A 17977-nucleotide genomic window follows, 5' to 3' on the forward strand; every position below is an offset into this window, starting at 1 on the left:
CATTTATCCATTTCCAGAATCATTGATACATATCCTTACCAAAAATATATTTTTGAAATTGTTCTTGCAGTTTATTCTTTATAAATTATTCAAAGAGATAGGAAATAAGAAGCATAATAATGTGAATTCTAAAAAGGAGGTGATAGTCTCATTATGGCATAATGTTCTTGAAGCTTCTCATAATTTGAATCCAACTTCATCTTCTCCTTTTTGACATTATCAATCTTCTCCCGAGTTTGTATGGTTTTAGAGGCCACATTTTTAGCTTCATCAAAAATTTCACTTCTCTTCTCTTTACATTTCAGCCAGGCATTCTCTAACTGCAACTTCTCTTGTTGAACCTTAAGTGCTTTTTCCTCCAGCAAAACAATCTGTGCTCTAATATCTTCAATTTCAACATCCAAGGCCTTAATCTTATCCTCACCAGCAATGATGGTCTCTTCGAACTTCCTTATCTTGATTTTAGATGCTTGAAGCTTTGATATTGAATCTTTATGGTCCGCATTAAGTTGTTGAAGAGTAACATTGCTCCGTTTTCCTTCATCAATATTGACTTTGGCCTCATTAAAGATTGTGGTGAAATCAGTAATACCAGAACTTTGTTTCTCAGAAAGCTCATTAGCTCTAAAATTGAGTTTAACTAATAAAGCTTTCACCTCTTCTTCAAGGGTCACATCATTGGACAAATTTTTCAACAAGTTCCTCGAAAAAGCCAATTGCCTTAATTCATCGAGCAGCGTCTCAATTGACTCTTTCCTAGTTTCAGTAGCTTCTGCTTGTGTTGTAGAGTGAGAAGCCTGTGAAGAACGATCAAGTTCATCCGATAAGAGTTTCTCCAAGATTGCCCGAGGGTCTTCTTCAAGGACTCTCTTATATTCAGAATAATCAACAGGAGAACATTTCAAAGTACTGCATTTCTTTAATTTTGAAGAGTCCTCTTCAATTCTTCTTACTGGACCCTTTGAAGAAGAAGGCTTACTTGAAGAACTCTCAGCAGCCATTGAGGAGTTTGGATTTAATTTGTTGGGAGCCTCTTGTAGTTGTAACAAATTAGTAAACGAATCAGTTGAAATATATAGATTCTTCACTAATGAAGGTGGCGATTGTTGCAGATTCTTATTTTCCTGATAAAAACAATAGACAAGTATAAGAACAAAGTTGTTTGCAATAAGAATGAACAATAAGAATGAAGGTTGTTTCATATCATTAAGGAAATAATAAAAAATAATTGAAAAAACCTCATCTGTCTTCAACTTGTTCCTTAAATTTAATCGTGTTGGAGATATAGAAGGGTGAGATTCATCATCAGTGGAAGATTTGTCTCTCTGTTGAAAGAAAAGGAAAATAAATAAACAAGGCTAAAAGGTTATATCTGTTTTTTCTTTTATTACTATGAAAAAATATTTTTGTCGATTTTTTTTGTCTTAACCCTCTAACTGACAGGAAAAAGAGACCATAATAGCTTGGAGTTTGACTCCGAGGCCACTTAACATCTTTGGTGTAGCTCCTTGTAACTGATTTTTCCAATACAATACTTGTTTCAGGTACATACTATAAATAAGCTTTTATAACCTCTTTTCAACTTGAATCATATAATCAATGTAGGATCTCAATAATTAAGTTATGATTCTATCTCTATCTCTATTTAAGAGAAATTCTTGCACAAAGATATACAATTGAGAACTATTATTATTCTATCGTTTCTTTCAACTTTGTATCAGAGCAGATCTCTATAGCCTGCGTCTCTGATTCATTATGGACTATGGTGATTGTCATGCAATCCAAATCACCTCTTTTCGACTCAATAGGTCGAACTAGTTTTGGTGGTCTCAATTTATCCACGTACACCCGAGAAACTCTCCGGTTCTAGAGCACCTATATCTATTTCTATAGAACATGAGGTGTCAGGCTACGGCTCTGTTGTTTTTGGCCACGTTTACCGTCGTTGGCTAAAGTGGGTTTTGTTGTAATATATTACCAACCTTTTGATAGAACATGAACTAGGAACTTATCAAGAAACTATAACGGAGATCGAATTTAAAGGGAAGAAAGGAAGAACAAGGCGATGGTGGCGGGAGATTTATGGTTCCATTTGGAGAAAGCATTGCTGCTAACTGAAATGGATGCTTTGAGCAATTTGCGAACTTCGCCATTGGAGTGGCGATTTGAGAAATAGAAATGATGCACTGTTGTTGAACACTGAACTGAAGTGCTGCTCTGGAGTGAAAGAATAAACGATGAGTGAATTTAGTTAATTAATTAATTCCTTAAAAAGTTATATGATTCACTATAGTTAGAATGTGAAGGTCCCTTTAAATCTATACTCGCGCATTAGCAATATCAACTTATAAAAAAAATAAAATATAGGGTCTTGCTAACGAATGCTCTCAGGGTACTCTTTAAACATACTAAATAAAGAAAATATTTTTTATAAAAATCATGATTTTAATTTTTAATGTATTTTTAAAGCATTAAATGTACGCATTTTAAAAAAACTTACTACTTTAATCACTTAAAAAGTACCCCAAAGACCAAAGACACTTGTTAGCATTTCCCAAAAAATATTAGCTAAAAGAGAATAGCACTCCAACACATGTTCCTCCTCCTAAATGAATAGCATGTTCAACTTGCCCCATCAACCTCTCATCCTAACTTAAACACTTCATCCACCACAAATTTTTATCTTAAAAAAACCAAAAAGTTTTCTTAATATATTACAAATAAGGTGTGCATGATGGGTTTTCTAGAGACGTGTCATAGACCTTTGCATAAAGTATCTCACCCCTACGAACCTCATGCTTCACGGATTATGATGGGTCATCATGAGTGAAAGCATTTATATTGGGTTAATGAATCACCTAAACAAGTAAGAGAGACGTCATATATTCACCCCAAACCTTAAGGTATTGAGTATATGGGTGCTCTCACTTAAAAATTGTTCAACCTTCAATTATTCAAGTAATGTGGGACTTACAACTCACATTTGTATCTCAACAATCTTCCCATCAAGTGTGAGTTCATCCATTGTACTCCTCTTCAAGCATAATTTATTTCACCTATAGAAATTTGTATTATAGTTGACACCATTACCATATCAGAGGCACTTCAACGAGACATGTCGTTTGACCACCACAATATCATGAAGACTTTTGATACAATGAGTTGGTCTCTTACTAGAACCATCAACTTCGATATCACTGATGGGTCACCGTGAGGGAAAACATTCACATTGGGTCAAAGAACCACCCAAACAAGGGAGAGAGGCAACACATATTCACCCAAAACCTTAAGTCATTGGATATATGGGTCATTTCACTTATAAAGTGTCCAACCTTCACTTTTCTAAGTAATACGAGACTTACAACTCACACGTGTATCTCAAAAGACTGTGTACATCTCGAGTCTTACAGAGATAAGACCATGACCTTTGCCTAAAACATCTCACCCCCAAAAGACTCATGCTTGGAGGATTATGTACATTTCGAGTTTCCTATATCCTAAACATTTACTATGAGTTAGATCCGACCCTTTTATTATAGGGCCAAACTATGTAGTTGTGGATGTAACACAAGCCCTCCCAAATGTGAGGAGACAAGTACGAGGCACAAGCTCGTCGGGTTGCACAAAATGGTATTGGCATATTAATGGGTCGGATAAGAGGTACCAACTTGGTTCTTATATGGGCCAATATTTCTCCGAAGTAACTGAGATACATAATTATGACTAATAATTGGTATCGTATACAAGGATCCCTTCCATAAAAGCTGGTTCTTAATCAACATTAAAGACCTTGTCAATCACATTAAATGGTATTAATTGGGCCTTCCAAAAAGAGGGGTCAAGATCGCTATAAAAGGATAAGAACGCAATAAGAGATATCATCCATAATGTTCATTAATAAGTTTGTGTACGACTCTTACTAACTTAGCATCAATAGGGTTCTCAATTAGTGTACCCAACGTGTACATTAGGCGCTCACTTTAGGGTCCGATAAAACTAACTCTGGCCACACACTTCCATTCCAACAACAGGTCAACTTTGTCTCATGATGATAAGGATTGTCGCAAATAGCAACAATCATCATCATAACAATGATCAAGTCGTCGTAGCAAAAATGTTGACTACTATGGATGGATTATGTCATCCGAATGAGACGTTGCAGGGTAACATGCAGGACCTACAGTAGCAACAGATGTAGCCTACAGTCAACGATCAGGAGGATCTAATAAGTCCCTAACCCTTGTCACTAGAGATCTATGACGCGCAATTCCTAGATAACTTCAAGTCGCCCTCCCTGGTGATGTTTGACAACAAGAGTTATCCTTAAGAATGCATTATTTTTATTAATACGCAGATGGTCATCATTAGAGATACTAAATCCCTTAAATGCAAATGGATAGAATGCATGTTGAAGAGACAAACCTATGTTGGTACATGAGCCTCTTTAGGCTCTACATCGCCAACTACTAAAACTTGACAAGGAAAATGATACACCATATTTTCATCCAGCAAGCATAGAAAGGTATCCACCACTAGCCTCTTTCATATTCACCAAGGATACTTTAAGTCGTTAGGGAAATACTTGGCTTGCTTCACGATGAAACCATCATGGTCATGCATTCCAACCAGGAGATGTTTGTAGGAGCTTTCTAGAATGGCCTTAAAGTATGACACTTTAATGACTCTTTGGCGCAGAAGACAACATCCTCGATTGATAAGATCATGGCTAATGTAGAATGCCATTTAAAATGGGAAGAGAAACAACGTCGAGAGCATAACAATTGATGCAAAAGAACAAGGAGTTGGAAAATCAGAGGCTAACGGGCAAAGAAGGAACCAGAATGTGATATTGCTTCGTGATAAAGCGGCCTTTAAGGCAGCTCATAAGCCCTTGAAATGCTTCACTATTTTAAACACTAGGAGAGAGCAAATTCTTCAAGATGTCTACCATACGAAGGCCATACTGAAGCCATATTTGCTGAAATAAGACATTATGGGAAACAACTTCGACACATGATTTAAATACCACATAACAAGGGGCCACCATATTGACGATTGCCATCATTTGAAATAGGAGATAGAAAGAATGATCCAAAGAGTTCGTATATAAAAGTATGTGCAAGAAGGAACATAGAGCACGGACAAGAGGTCTTCAACGCAAAAAGAGGCTAGAGGAATAACTCCTCAACCTAGAAAAGGTCGAAGCATGAAATATGGTCACGAGCCCGACAAAACACACCATACCTTTGACACAGTTGTTGACGAATTCGCATGAGTCAGGAAATTCAGTTTATCTCAGAAAAAAATATGTCTAACAGATAATGCACATTGCAAACACTCCAACCTTGGAAGGGGCGAACATATAACCAAATATCAGCTTTTCTTACAGAGACGTAGAAAGCTTGATTCCTCATGAACATGACCTATTGGTGATCAATATAAAAATACGTGATTGGAATGTGGAAATAGTTTTGATCAATCCTAGTAGGTTCTTCTTTGGCCAATATTCCAAGCTTCCCTGACTCTCTTATTATTTGAGGTGTATTCAATCAACCACTCCTTCTTGATCACTATTTCGATTGCATCTTTCAGATGGACACACTAATTCATATTATGGTCGTGACTCTTATGGAAATGGTGGTGCTTATATTTGTTTGCTCAGGACGATTCCTTGACTAGGTAGAGATTCCTGATCTCGGTTTCCTTGAACTCAATATTTGAACACTCGTTCAAAATTTTATCCATCAACGTATTTAATGGAGAGTAAGCGTTGAATTTAGATTGAGGTTTGTATTCTCTTTATTCTCTATGACAACCATTGTCTCTTTCTGGTGTTCGATTAGGCTTGGAATTCCCCATTCCTCGGCCTTTTCACTCGGCCAAGAGTTTTTCTTCATAGTTGATGTAAGGTTGTGCCCAACTCAATAAATATTTTAAGCTATAGGCTTCTCCCGGAATATGTAGTTCGGTCTTAACCCCCTTTCAAATATCCCTCATTTCAACCCATCAGTTGTGCCACCCACATCTACAACCACTTTAGTGTAGGGGTCAATATACTCCTACAATGTTACGTTTTTCTCTGAGTGATCCCACTGAGTATGACCATTGTCGTGAGTTGTCGCTTTCTAGAATTGAAGACTTCACATAGGTCTGATATGCAAGGTTAGCACTTCAATGTTTAAGTTAATGAGAGAATGAGAAGTGATGTGAGAGTTAGAATGTATTTGAATACATGAAAATGACGTGTTTTCCTTGTATATAATGAGAACGATTTAAACTTAAATTGGCTAATTAATTTGAGCAATTGATAATGTTTTTGAAGGTGAAATTACCTACTTCAAGAAGAATACAGGACTACATATTTTTCACGCCTGCTACCTTTGTTTTGCTACTTAACCTTTCATCTTGGATCTTATAAGCAATGAATACTTTAAACATTTTAATCACGTGAAGTTACACCAAAATTTCTATAAGGATTTCAAAATAATTTTTTACAGGAATATATTTTATCCATTAAAATTTTTTATTTTTCTTAATTATTATAGTATTTTAATTTATTGAACTTAATATTCTACTTACTCTCTCTTATTTATTTGATGGTTAAGATAATATTAAAATTTTAAAAGATAGAATTTTAATTAAGATAATTCATTCTTAGTTTTGACCTTAAGTGCAATCATAGGTCCCGCCATGAATGAAGAAACAAACCAAATAAAACAAAATTACCTGTCAATTTGAATCCTCCCCCAACAACACTATCCCATCCTACCTGTCTCTCACTTCCCAAACCGCCACGTAGGACAACGTGGGCTCCATACTCTTCCTTTTCCAGGTCATTACCACAAATTATAAATTACTACAAACTTAAACCAAAAAAAGCTAACATTAAACAGAAGCGAAAATAACTCCGATTTTGCTCACAACACAAAGCTAACACTAACATTTTTTTTTTTTTAATTTCTTTATTCATTTCGTTATCTAATTAATTAATTAACTAATTTTATTTCTCTCTCTTTCTCTTTCTGTGTTTGCATTTTGTCTCTTTCTTTGATCTACAACCTCTCAAACACGCGTAACGTTACACTGTTCTTTCTCTTCTTCATCTTCAATTCTTCATCTTCATCTTCTTCTTCTTCCTGTTTTTGTTCTGCATTGTTACGTTCATTCCTCAACCTCAACGGTGTCCCTCCCGTTTGGTGCGTTTTTCTTTCTTCTCCCTCTGTTTTTTTTTCATCTTTAATGCTTTCAATTTGGTGGATTTGGTTACGATGAATTTTCCTTTGCATTGTTAATTTGTACGCATTTAGACGGATCATTGTTAATCTGTTTTTTTTTAGGGATTTTGAATGAACAAAAATAGAATTAAAAGGCATTGTGCATTTGCACGAGCTGTTATAGCTTCTCGATTCGAATATGATTACAATTCTAATTATGATTATGATTTTGATTCTGATTTTATGTTTCTGGTTATTTTTGAAATTTTATGATGTTAGGGTGTTTTAGGAATTTGAAATTTGAATGTAAGTTTGAATAGAGAGGTTCCTTCTTTTTATTTATTACAGTTTGATTTTGTTCAGCATTCATGGATGAATTGAATTTCTTGAGTTTAAGTTATTTGCTGATTTAGTAGTATGAATCAAATTATCATGGTGGTGGTTATGTGATGAAGCTAATGATTTTCTTAATTTGTATATGTTGTTAGGTTTTAGAAGAACAAATCGGGGACGAGGGGCAGTTTGATGGTTCCCTCTAGTTGTTAGCTAGGTTATTTTTGGGTTTTGTTCTTGGTGGTTATGTGTTGAATAGAATTATACTTTGAGCTGAATTGCGGCTAAATGGCAAAAGGGAGGATAAGGGCGAGGCTTCGACGGAGCCATTTTTACACATTTGGTTGTCTTCGGCCTCCTACCACTGAAGAGGGTCCTCATCCACTTCAAGGTCCTGGGTTCTCGCGAACGGTGCACTGCAACCAGTCTCACCTCCATGAGAAGAGACCTTTTTATTACTGCAAGAATGATATTTCCACGACCAAATATAATGTGCTTACATTTTTTCCTAAGGCACTTTTTGAACAGTTTCGTAGAGTTGCTAATATTTACTTTCTTTTGGCTGCATGCCTCTCAACCTCTTCTATTTCACCTTTTAGTGCACTCAGTATGATTGCCCCTTTGGCATTTGTTGTTGGGCTTAGTATGGCAAAGGAAGCATTGGAAGATTCGCGGAGGTTCGTTCAGGATGTTAAAGTTAACCGCCGAAAAGTTAATCACCATAAAGGCGATGGTGTTTTTGGACACAGGTCATGGCAGAACATTATGGTTGGGGATGTAGTAAAAGTAGAAAAGGATAAGTTTTTTCCAGCTGATATGCTTCTCTTGTCATCAAGTTATGAGGATGGGATATGCTATGTGGAGACAATGAATTTAGATGGTGAGACCAACTTGAAGGTAAAAAGATCTTTGGAGTCTACCTTGGCCCTGGATACTGATGCGACTTTTAAGGATTTCTCTGGAACAATAAGATGTGAAGACCCAAACCCCAACCTTTACACTTTTGTTGGAAACTTAGAGTATGAACGCCAGGTTTATCCTCTCGATCCTAGTCAAATTCTCCTCCGAGATTCTAAGCTCAGGAACACAGAATACATCTATGGAGTGGTCATTTTCACTGGTCATGACAGTAAAGTCATGCAGAATTCCACAAGATCCCCTTCAAAAAGGAGCACAGTAGAAAAGAAGATGGATTATATCATATACACTCTCTTCACTGTCCTTATCTTTATATCTGTCATTAGTACCATAGGATTTATTGTCAAGACTGAATTCCAAATCACAAAGTGGTGGTACTTACGCCCTGACAATATTGAATCTCAGTATGATCCCCGGCAAGTTGGAGTGGCTGGGTTGAGTCATTTGATTACTGCTCTGATTCTCTATGGATATTTGATACCCATCTCACTTTATGTTTCAATTGAGGTTGTGAAGGTTTTACAGGCAACCTTCATTAACCAGGACATTCAAATGTATGATGAAGAAACCGGAACTCCAGCTGACGCACGGACTTCAAATTTGAATGAAGAGTTGGGTCAGGTGGATACAATTCTCTCCGATAAAACTGGAACGTTGACGTGCAATCAGATGGACTTTTTGAAATGCTCTATTGCTGGTGCTCCATATGGTGCATGTTCTAGTGAAGTTGAGCTTGCTGCAGCAAAGCAGATAGCTTCTGATCTTGAGGAGGATTCAGATCTCTCCAATTTCCCGATGCCTAATAAGAAACGGCATGTCTCATGGGAGAATCTTGGAAAAGCCGACGAAATTGAACTAGAGACTGTTGTTACTTCCAAAGGTGACGAGGATGAAAGGCAAACCATAAAGGGATTTGGTTTTGAAGACGATCGTCTCATGAATGGTAATTGGTTGCAAGAGCCCAATCCCGATGACATTTTATTATTTTTCCGAATACTTGCTGTTTGCCATACTGCCATTCCTGAGCTGAATGAGGAGACAGGTGGTTTTACATATGAAGCCGAGTCTCCAGATGAAGGGGCTTTTCTCGTAGCAGCAAGAGAATTTGGCTTTGAGTTTTTTAGGAGGACTCAGTCAAGTATTTTCACACATGAAAGAATATCTACTTCAGGAGAAGTGATTGAAAGGTAAGAATTCATGAAAACTCTTATGTTTATCTATTTCTTCTGCTTTGTTTGCACTCCCACCCCCAGGATTCCAAAAAAAATGTTTTTGTCTTTATTCATGCCTATTCATATGTAATTTCATTTCAGGGAGTACAAACTCTTGAATCTACTAGATTTCACAAGTAAAAGAAAGCGTATGTCAGTGATTGTCCGTGATGAGGAGGGCCAACTTTTTCTTCTATGCAAGGGGGCTGACAGGTTAGCTTACAAATTCTATTATTCTTGCCTGTATTATTCACTTCTGGTAGCTGAATGTATAGTGTCGATTATCAATAGGATCTTCTCATAATACATTAGAGTAATTGAAATTGAAATTTCGTTCATGTTTCTCAACCTAAAGCAAATAGAAAATTTAATAACAACAACCTTCTGCTTCCATAGAAGAATCTTGCAGAAAATACATGTGTTACTCTCATAAAGAGCCCTTCAACATCTCTCTTTAACCTTGGCTTCCGTTCCTTTCTTGCTTGGTTATGCAGTATCATATTTGATCGTTTGTCCAAGAATGGAAAAATGTATTTGGAGGCTACTACCAAACATTTAAATGATTATGGAGAAGCAGGTTTGCGAACACTGGCTCTGGCCTATAGAAGGCTTGAAGAGAAAGAGTACTCGGATTGGAACAATGAGTTTCAGAAAGCTAAATCAGCTGTTGGGGCTGATAGAGAGGCAATGCTTGAGCAGGTATCAGAGGTTATGGAAAAAGACTTGATTCTTGTTGGGGCTACTGCCATAGAAGACAAATTGCAGAAAGGGGTAGGATTTGCCATTCTTCATATATATTAAATATTGTTTTCCCTACTTCAAATCTTCAACCAAATTCAACTTTTTATTCTCCTTAGGTTCCTGAGTGCATTGATAAACTTGCTCAAGCTGGTCTCAAGCTTTGGGTATTGACGGGAGATAAGATGGAAACTGCAATTAACATTGGGTCTGTCAACCACAAATTATCTAACCTCGTACACTATTTCATCTATATTTGAAGAAGCTACGGTTGAATTAATTTACAGAAATGTGCCTCCCATAACAAAGTATGATGAAGTTGTTTGTTCTGTGGTACAGATTTTCCTGCAGTTTGCTTCGACAGGGCATGAAGCAGATCTGTATAACTACAAATCCAGACTCAGCACCCAATGATGTCAAACAGGTACCCTTTTTCACTGAGAAAGCATAGCAGAGTTTTCTTTACGGGCTCGTGTTTTATCTGATGTTGGGCCTAGTTCTTTTGCTTAACACCGCAGGCCATCAAGGACAACATATTGAATCAAATCACCAATGCTACACAAATGATAAAGCTGGAGAAGGATCCTCATGCAGCATTTGCTTTAATTATTGATGGAAAAACACTGACATATGCTTTAGAAGATGACGTGAAGCACCAGTTTTTGGGACTGGCAGTTGATTGTGCATCTGTTATCTGTTGTCGGGTGTCTCCCAAGCAAAAGGCAATGGTAGGATCTTTTTTCTGTTTTCTGTTGTGATTCTCGGACTAACTTCTAGTGTTTGATACTGCATATGACTAGTTGATTATTGGAGTTATATGTATGCATGATTGCTCACATGGATCCATGTTATATAGGAAAATTTAGGTCTGTTTAAATTCCGATGGATCTGTTAGTTCAGCTGTGTGAAGTCATTGTCACACTTATGTTGATTGCATTTTATCTAACGGTCACTATGTCAACTCTGAGATATAAAGTTATGTGCATTATAGAATGTCCTGATTTCTTAATCTTCTGATGCCAGGTCACAAGGTTGGTAAAAGAAGGAACTGGGAAGACCACACTCGCAATCGGAGATGGTGCCAATGATGTTGGCATGATACAAGAAGCAGATATTGGTGTTGGAATCAGTGGGGTTGAAGGTATGCAGGTCAGTGGCATACATGACTGTCTCTTTAAGAATTACCGTCTCACAACTATCACTGCATATGACCTGTAGATTCTAGTCTTTAATTTTGCAAGTTGGAAATGCGTACATGTAACTGAATTCTTTTTGTCATTATAGTCCGAATATTATATAGTTGTATCTGAATTCTGATTAGATTGAATTGCTAAATTTTATTGAAATGTGGAAAATGATTTGTGAATTTTTTGATGTTCAATCATTGTGACACTCCTCAATTGTCTTTTTAAGTTGGGGTCTCAAGCATGCAATTTCCTTTCAGGCAGTGATGGCTAGTGACTTCTCGATTGCACAATTTCGATTTTTGGAGCGGCTTATAGTTGTCCATGGACACTGGTGTTACAAGAGAATTGCACAGATGGTAATTAATTAATCTTGATTATCATTCTCAAAAGTTGGATGTCTTGCCTTCAATGCCTTGTGTGCTGTGTATCCTTTGCACTGATAGAGAAGCACTTAATTTTATTAGCATGTTATTATGAATCGATTCCTTGGTTTCTCTTCTGAATCAATATGTTATGCCTTGCAGATATGTTATTTCTTCTACAAGAATATAGCATTTGGCCTCACCATATTCTTTTTTGAGGCATTTACTGGCTTCTCTGGCCAATCAGTTTATGAGGACTGGTACATGATATTGTTCAATGTTGTTCTGACATCATTACCCGTCATTTCACTTGGTGTTTTTGAACAAGATGTTTCATCAGAAGTTTGTTTACAGGTTTGATCTCTTGCAATGTCTTCAACATATTTCATCCCGTATAAAAAATTTCAACCTACTAACTTACTAAGCTGTTGTGCTTTGCAGTTTCCAGCATTGTACCAACAAGGACCAAAAAATTTGTTCTTTGATTGGTATAGAATATTGGGATGGATGGCCAATGGTGTATATTCCTCCCTCATCATCTTCTTCCTCACTGTCAGCATATTCTACGATCGCGCATTCCGTATTGATGGCCAGACTGCCGACATGGGTGCTGTTGGAACCACAATGTTCACTGGCATCGTCTGGGCCGTCAACTGCCAAATTGCTCTCACAATGAGTCATTTTACATGGATTCAACATCTGTTTGTATGGGGTAGCATAACCACTTGGTACATTTTCCTTGCGATATACGGCACACTTTCTCCTGACTATTCTAAGAGTGCTCACCAGTTACTGGCTGAAGCTCTTGGACCTGCGCCAATTTATTGGTCAACAACACTTTTAGTTACAGTTACATGTATTCTTCCTTATCTTGTACACATATCTTACCAAAGATGTTTTAACCCCATGGATCACCACATTATCCAAGAAATCAAACACTACAAGAAAGACATTGAGGATCAACACATGTGGACGAGGGAGAGTTCCAAAGCCAGACAAGAAACCAAGATTGGGTTCACAGCAAGAGTGGAAGCAAAGATCAGGCAATTGAAGGGAAAGTTGCAGAAAAAACAATCTTTCTTGACTGCTATGTCCCCATTACGTACATAACAATTAACACAGTTTTGAGTTTTTTTTTTTAAAGCTTTGAAGGGTTATTTTTTTGTTTACAATTTTGCCCCTTTTCAAATTCTTTGTCGGCTTATAATGTTATATTAAAAACGGGGTAAATTAAAGTGGTGAATTAAAGTCTCATTCACTACAGAAAAGCATGTAAGCTGTTGTATGTATCATATTTACTGAGAAGAGTGTCAATGTTTCTCATGCCAAAATTATGTATGCTTAAAATGACATTGAAAAAATAATATATGTGGCTTGTTATTAGGGAGTTCAGAGACTGTATTGAGAGACGAAATATTTGGTAGCAGTAGGTGAAAAAATCTATAATAAGCAGTAAATTTTATCCCACTAAGAGACTACTATATTGAGAGACGAAATATTTGGTAGTAGTAGGTGAAAAAAAATCTATAATACACTTTAAGTTTTATCCCACTAAGAGTATGGTCGGTTACATGACTCCATTTTTGACGTAGTGTTTTATTTAAATCGTTAATCTCGATATTTTTCTCCGTAACCTCTTTTATAGTCTTTCTAGATCTTTAGTTGTTTGACTTCTTTTCATCTGATCTAGTCTCCTTACCACCGAGTTTACAGATCTTTTCGCTACATGGACAAACCATCTAAGTCTATTTTCCAACATCTTCTCTACTATAAGCGTTATACAACACACTCTAATATTTTCATTTATAATCATATTGTGTCTAGTCTTATCATGCATCCAACGTAACATCCTCATCTCTGCCACACTTACTTTAATCGCGTGTTTATTCTTAACTCCCTAACATTATGTTTCGTAAAACATCTTTGGTCTCACCGTAATTTGGTAAAATTTTCCTTTAGTTTGAGTGGTACTTTTACGTCACATATAACACCTGAAGCTCTTTTCCATTTCAACCACCCCACTTGAATTCGATGGTTTACTCCCCCTTCTATTTCTCCGTCATTTTGTTTTACAGACCTAAGATATTTAAATTGTGTGATTTGAAGGATGATATGGTCTCCAACTTTCACTTATAGGTTAAAAACGCTTTTTCTTTTGTTGAACTTACATTCCATATACTTTGTCTTACGTTTTCTTAGGCGGAAATAATGTGTTTCGAAAGCTCGTCTCCAAATCTCCAACCTCTCATTTAAATCCTCCTTCGAATCTTCAAGTAGGACTATATCATCTACAAAAAAAACATGCATCTTAGTGCTAACTCTTGGACGGGCTCCGTGAGTATATCCAATGTTAAGGTAAAAAGGTAAGGATTAAGTTTGAACCTTGATGCATACCTATTGCAATGGGGAAATCGTCTGTCTCTCCACCTTGTATCTACACACTATTCAATACCCCTTGATACATATCTTGGATAACTTGAATATATGAAATCCTAATCTTTTTTCTCTCTAGGGTTTTTCACACAATCTCTCTAGGCACTCTATTATATGTCTTCTCCAAGTCAATAAAAATCAAGTTTGGTTCTTATTTATCTTTATGATACGACTTCATCATTCGTTGTAGTAGAAAGATCGATTCCATGATTGACTTACCAGACATAAAACTAAATTGATTATTAGTGACTAGAGTCTCTTTTCTTAATCTTCGTTCAATCACTTTGTCTCATAACTTCATGGTATGACTCACTACTACGAAAAAGACATTTAACAATGGTTGAAAAATATATATAATCACGCAGATCATGGCGTTGTGATGTAAAGTGTTGTTGTAAATGTGTTACATACAATCACGATCCTGTGACTGTTGTAGTATACTAGAGAGCGTGAGCGATATCACAACAATTAGTTAACTCAACAGTTGTGTAGACCTAAAGGTCCCAGTTTCCATTCTCAGCAGCGACATTTTCGAATTTATATTATTCTGGTCATCATTCAATATATAACCACAGTTAGTTTTTATAACTGTTGTCAAAATATCTGTTGTTTTAAAAAAAGGAATTCTCTTCTTTTAAATGTTTTCCCATATTTTAACTTGTATATGTTTTGACCATATCAGAGAATTAAAAGCAACTTGTATTACACCCATTTGTGAATAGAATATAAAAAATTGTATTACATCAATGACACAATTCCATTAGGAACCAAATAATCTTCAATGCACACATCATTACATCAAAGTATGCATAAGAAGGACTGGAAGGAATATCAAAGAAGGAAAAAAGAAATTTGAAAAGACAAAGAGATGTAATTATTCAACAGCTCGAGATAGCTAGTCATCGAGAAGATCATTCCAACTTTCAAAAGAAGAAAACATTAAGAATTAAAAAAGCAAGGGATGAGAATAGGTCAGACCGGTCCATAGAGGCCTATAACCTACCTATCTAAGGCCAGACCAAACCTACTTGATAAAAAAGGTCAGGCTTAGGCTTTTTTAAAAGCCTATTAATTAAATAGGTCACACTTAGGCTATTAAAAAAACCTATGAAGCCTTATAGATCGACCTATATTTTCATAATATATTAAAAATAGTCTAAATAGGTTGATATATATATATATATATATATATATATATATATATATATATATATATATATATATATATATATATATATATATATATATATACACATATATATATATATATATATATATATATATATATATATATATATATATATATATACATATATATTAAAAAAAAGGCCAAAAAGATTGGTCTATATATGCATATATATTAGAAAAATGCTAAATAGGTCGGCCTAAATATTCATATATAGGCCGACCTATAAGACTTCTTAAGTAATATGAGTTAATTGAAAATCTTAATGAGAAAAGGCTTTTAAATAAGCTTTCAGGCCATACCACACTTTTAAAAAGATCAGGCCAGGTTGAAAAAAAGAGCATATAGTAGGCCACAAGCAAGGCTCAAGCCTTGTAAGTTTATGTAGGCTAGACTCAAGCCTTCTAAATCCTAACCTATTTTCACCCTTAGAAACTTGACATGTGTGAAATCTTTTGGTTTTTAGACTTTCAAAGATCATAGAAGAGGAAGAATTAGAAGAACTAAGCGAAAAACCTCTTTGAACCAAAACACAAAAAGAACTTCATCTAAAGAAAAGTTGATGTGGCTGATGTGGCTGTAGAGGCCCAAGTCGTTGAAAAAGGTCATGCTACCGAACTTTTGAGACCCGTGAGAGCTCTTAGGAAGAAGAATGAAAAGGCAGTCACCATCGATTATGATGATGATGATGAAGCAGATTATATTTGGTCAAGCTTTCTCTCAGCCAAAGGATTTAGATATGATTAATAAAAAAATGACATTTTTGTAAGTTTATTTAATGAAGGTTTTATTCTATAGTTTCTTATTTGTAAGCTTAAGGTTACATCTAACCTAGGGATTTCTTATATGATTAAGTTTTCTTATATGATTAATCTATGATTTCATGGAACTCAAGAACTCCTTTCTCATACACACTAATCTACCAGCTTTCATCATATGCTATTAAATTTGAATAAATCAAAACACAATTGCAACAAAATGAAAATAAAGGAAATGCTTCATACACAAAATCTAAAACACAAACAATATAAATTCATAAAGAACATAAGCATTCTCAATACCTTATTCTATTGACATGTCTTATCTCTTGGTGTCTGTTGCCATTTACTTCCTTTAAAAACACCAAAACCTAAAACAATCCAATAATGAGTTTGTAACTACACAAAGTTATTGTCACAAAATTTGAATAAGAAATGAACTTAGCGAAGAACAACCCAATACACATCATAATGTCATTATGTTATTATGTTAAAAAAGAAACCCTGGCAAAGAACTTTCATAAAGCAGTACAATTACCACAACGAGAGAGAATAAGAAATAAACAACAAACACATAATAATAATGTACCATAATTCGAAAAGGATAAAGATTTTTCTATCGTCGTTCTCTCGTTTGCTAGGGCACCCTTGTGTGTTATGAATGAAACAAATTGTTTATTATGTTCTTATTAGGTGAAAAGTATTTCACAACGGTTGCAAGAAACCATTTAAGAGCGCTGAGGTTCGAATCCATGAAAGTTTCATTGTATCACCACGACTGTTTAAAGGACACCCAACAATGTTTCTCGTAAGCACTGCCGTTGAAGATGAAAAAACCATAAAAACAAGTGCAAGGTAGCACTGGTCTCGAGGTGCTTGCAAACAAGCTCGAAGGCCCGAAGAAAGGCAAACGCGTTGGGGTGGAGTTGAGAGGGGTGCTAACTGCAACCATTTAAAGACCCCATTAGCATGCATATCGGTAAACGACAGTCGAATTCCCGCCTCCCGGAATGTGAACTCGTACATCGAAAAACGACTTCCTAGATACGACGAACAAATTCTCTGGTAAGCCTTCGGGAGCACGGCTTTCCACGACCTCTCGCTCTCGATCTTCCCGTCCATGTCTTTGACCATATTGTAGGCATCCTTAGAATGATGGATGAACTGCGAGGCAATATCCAGGGGCTCCAGTGCTACCCAATCTAAATTGTAACCCATATCCACGACGGGCGTCGCGCCCTCCTCGAGAATGTCGACTTCTGGTTGGGCTTATTCCTCGGTAATATCGATTTCTTTTCGGTCTTCAGCCATTCTACCTGAAAAATCAAAGGAAAATAGTGAACTTGATTGAAATCAAATTCACCCTTCCATCACAGATCCAGTGAAAGGGCGAGAAGAGGCCAGAGGACGCGCCCTCGGCCAAGGCTCCATCCCCGACGTATAATACAAGCGCAAAAACTTCATCAACATAGTCAAAGCCATTAACTAGGAAAAATAACCTCCACGACGGGGTAAGGGCTCAGGAGCATCCTCGGGGCATTCATGACCTTCCTCGGGGGATTCATAAGCATCCTCGGGGAACTCACGACCCTCATCGGGGGATTCATGAGTCTCACTGAGAAGTCCATAAGCCTCGT

General features: G+C 36.3%; 1 protein-coding gene across 2 annotated transcripts; it reads left to right on the forward strand.

Annotated features, from left to right (window-relative positions):
• Window positions 1-6920: 6920 nt before the first annotated feature.
• On the forward strand, window positions 6921-13294 carry LOC131623357 (probable phospholipid-transporting ATPase 4). Of its 2 annotated transcripts, none has more exons than XM_058894369.1 (11): window positions 6921-7196; window positions 7703-9652; window positions 9779-9889; window positions 10171-10447; window positions 10534-10622; window positions 10754-10838; window positions 10912-11142; window positions 11438-11563; window positions 11859-11957; window positions 12126-12317; window positions 12405-13294. In XM_058894369.1, the coding sequence occupies exons 2-11, from the start codon at window positions 7836-7838 to the stop codon at window positions 13071-13073; spliced, it is 3696 nt and encodes a 1231-aa protein (XP_058750352.1). In that variant the 5' UTR covers window positions 6921-7196; window positions 7703-7835; the 3' UTR covers window positions 13074-13294. The 2 variants fall into 2 exon arrangements, with proteins under 2 accessions (XP_058750352.1, XP_058750353.1); XM_058894370.1 differs by having other exon boundaries at window positions 6922-7196; window positions 10933-11142.
• The last annotated feature ends 4683 nt before the right edge of the window (window positions 13295-17977 follow it).

The sequence above is a fragment of the Vicia villosa genome, unplaced genomic scaffold (genome assembly GCF_029867415.1).
Source record: "Vicia villosa cultivar HV-30 ecotype Madison, WI unplaced genomic scaffold, Vvil1.0 ctg.000060F_1_1, whole genome shotgun sequence".
Lineage (NCBI taxonomy): Eukaryota > Viridiplantae > Streptophyta > Magnoliopsida > Fabales > Fabaceae > Vicia > Vicia villosa.

Excerpts from the sequence above, each read along its gene's own strand:
- LOC131623357 (XM_058894369.1), top strand. The coding sequence starts at position 7,836 with ATGGCAAAAGGGAGGATAAGGGCGAGGCTTCGACGGAGCCATTTTTAC. Across the intron at positions 9,653-9,778 it reads TCAGGAGAAGTGATTGAAAG|GGAGTACAAACTCTTGAATC; the intron begins GTAAGAATTCAT and ends ATTTCATTTCAG. Across the intron at positions 12,318-12,404 it reads CATCAGAAGTTTGTTTACAG|TTTCCAGCATTGTACCAACA; the intron begins GTTTGATCTCTT and ends TGTGCTTTGCAG.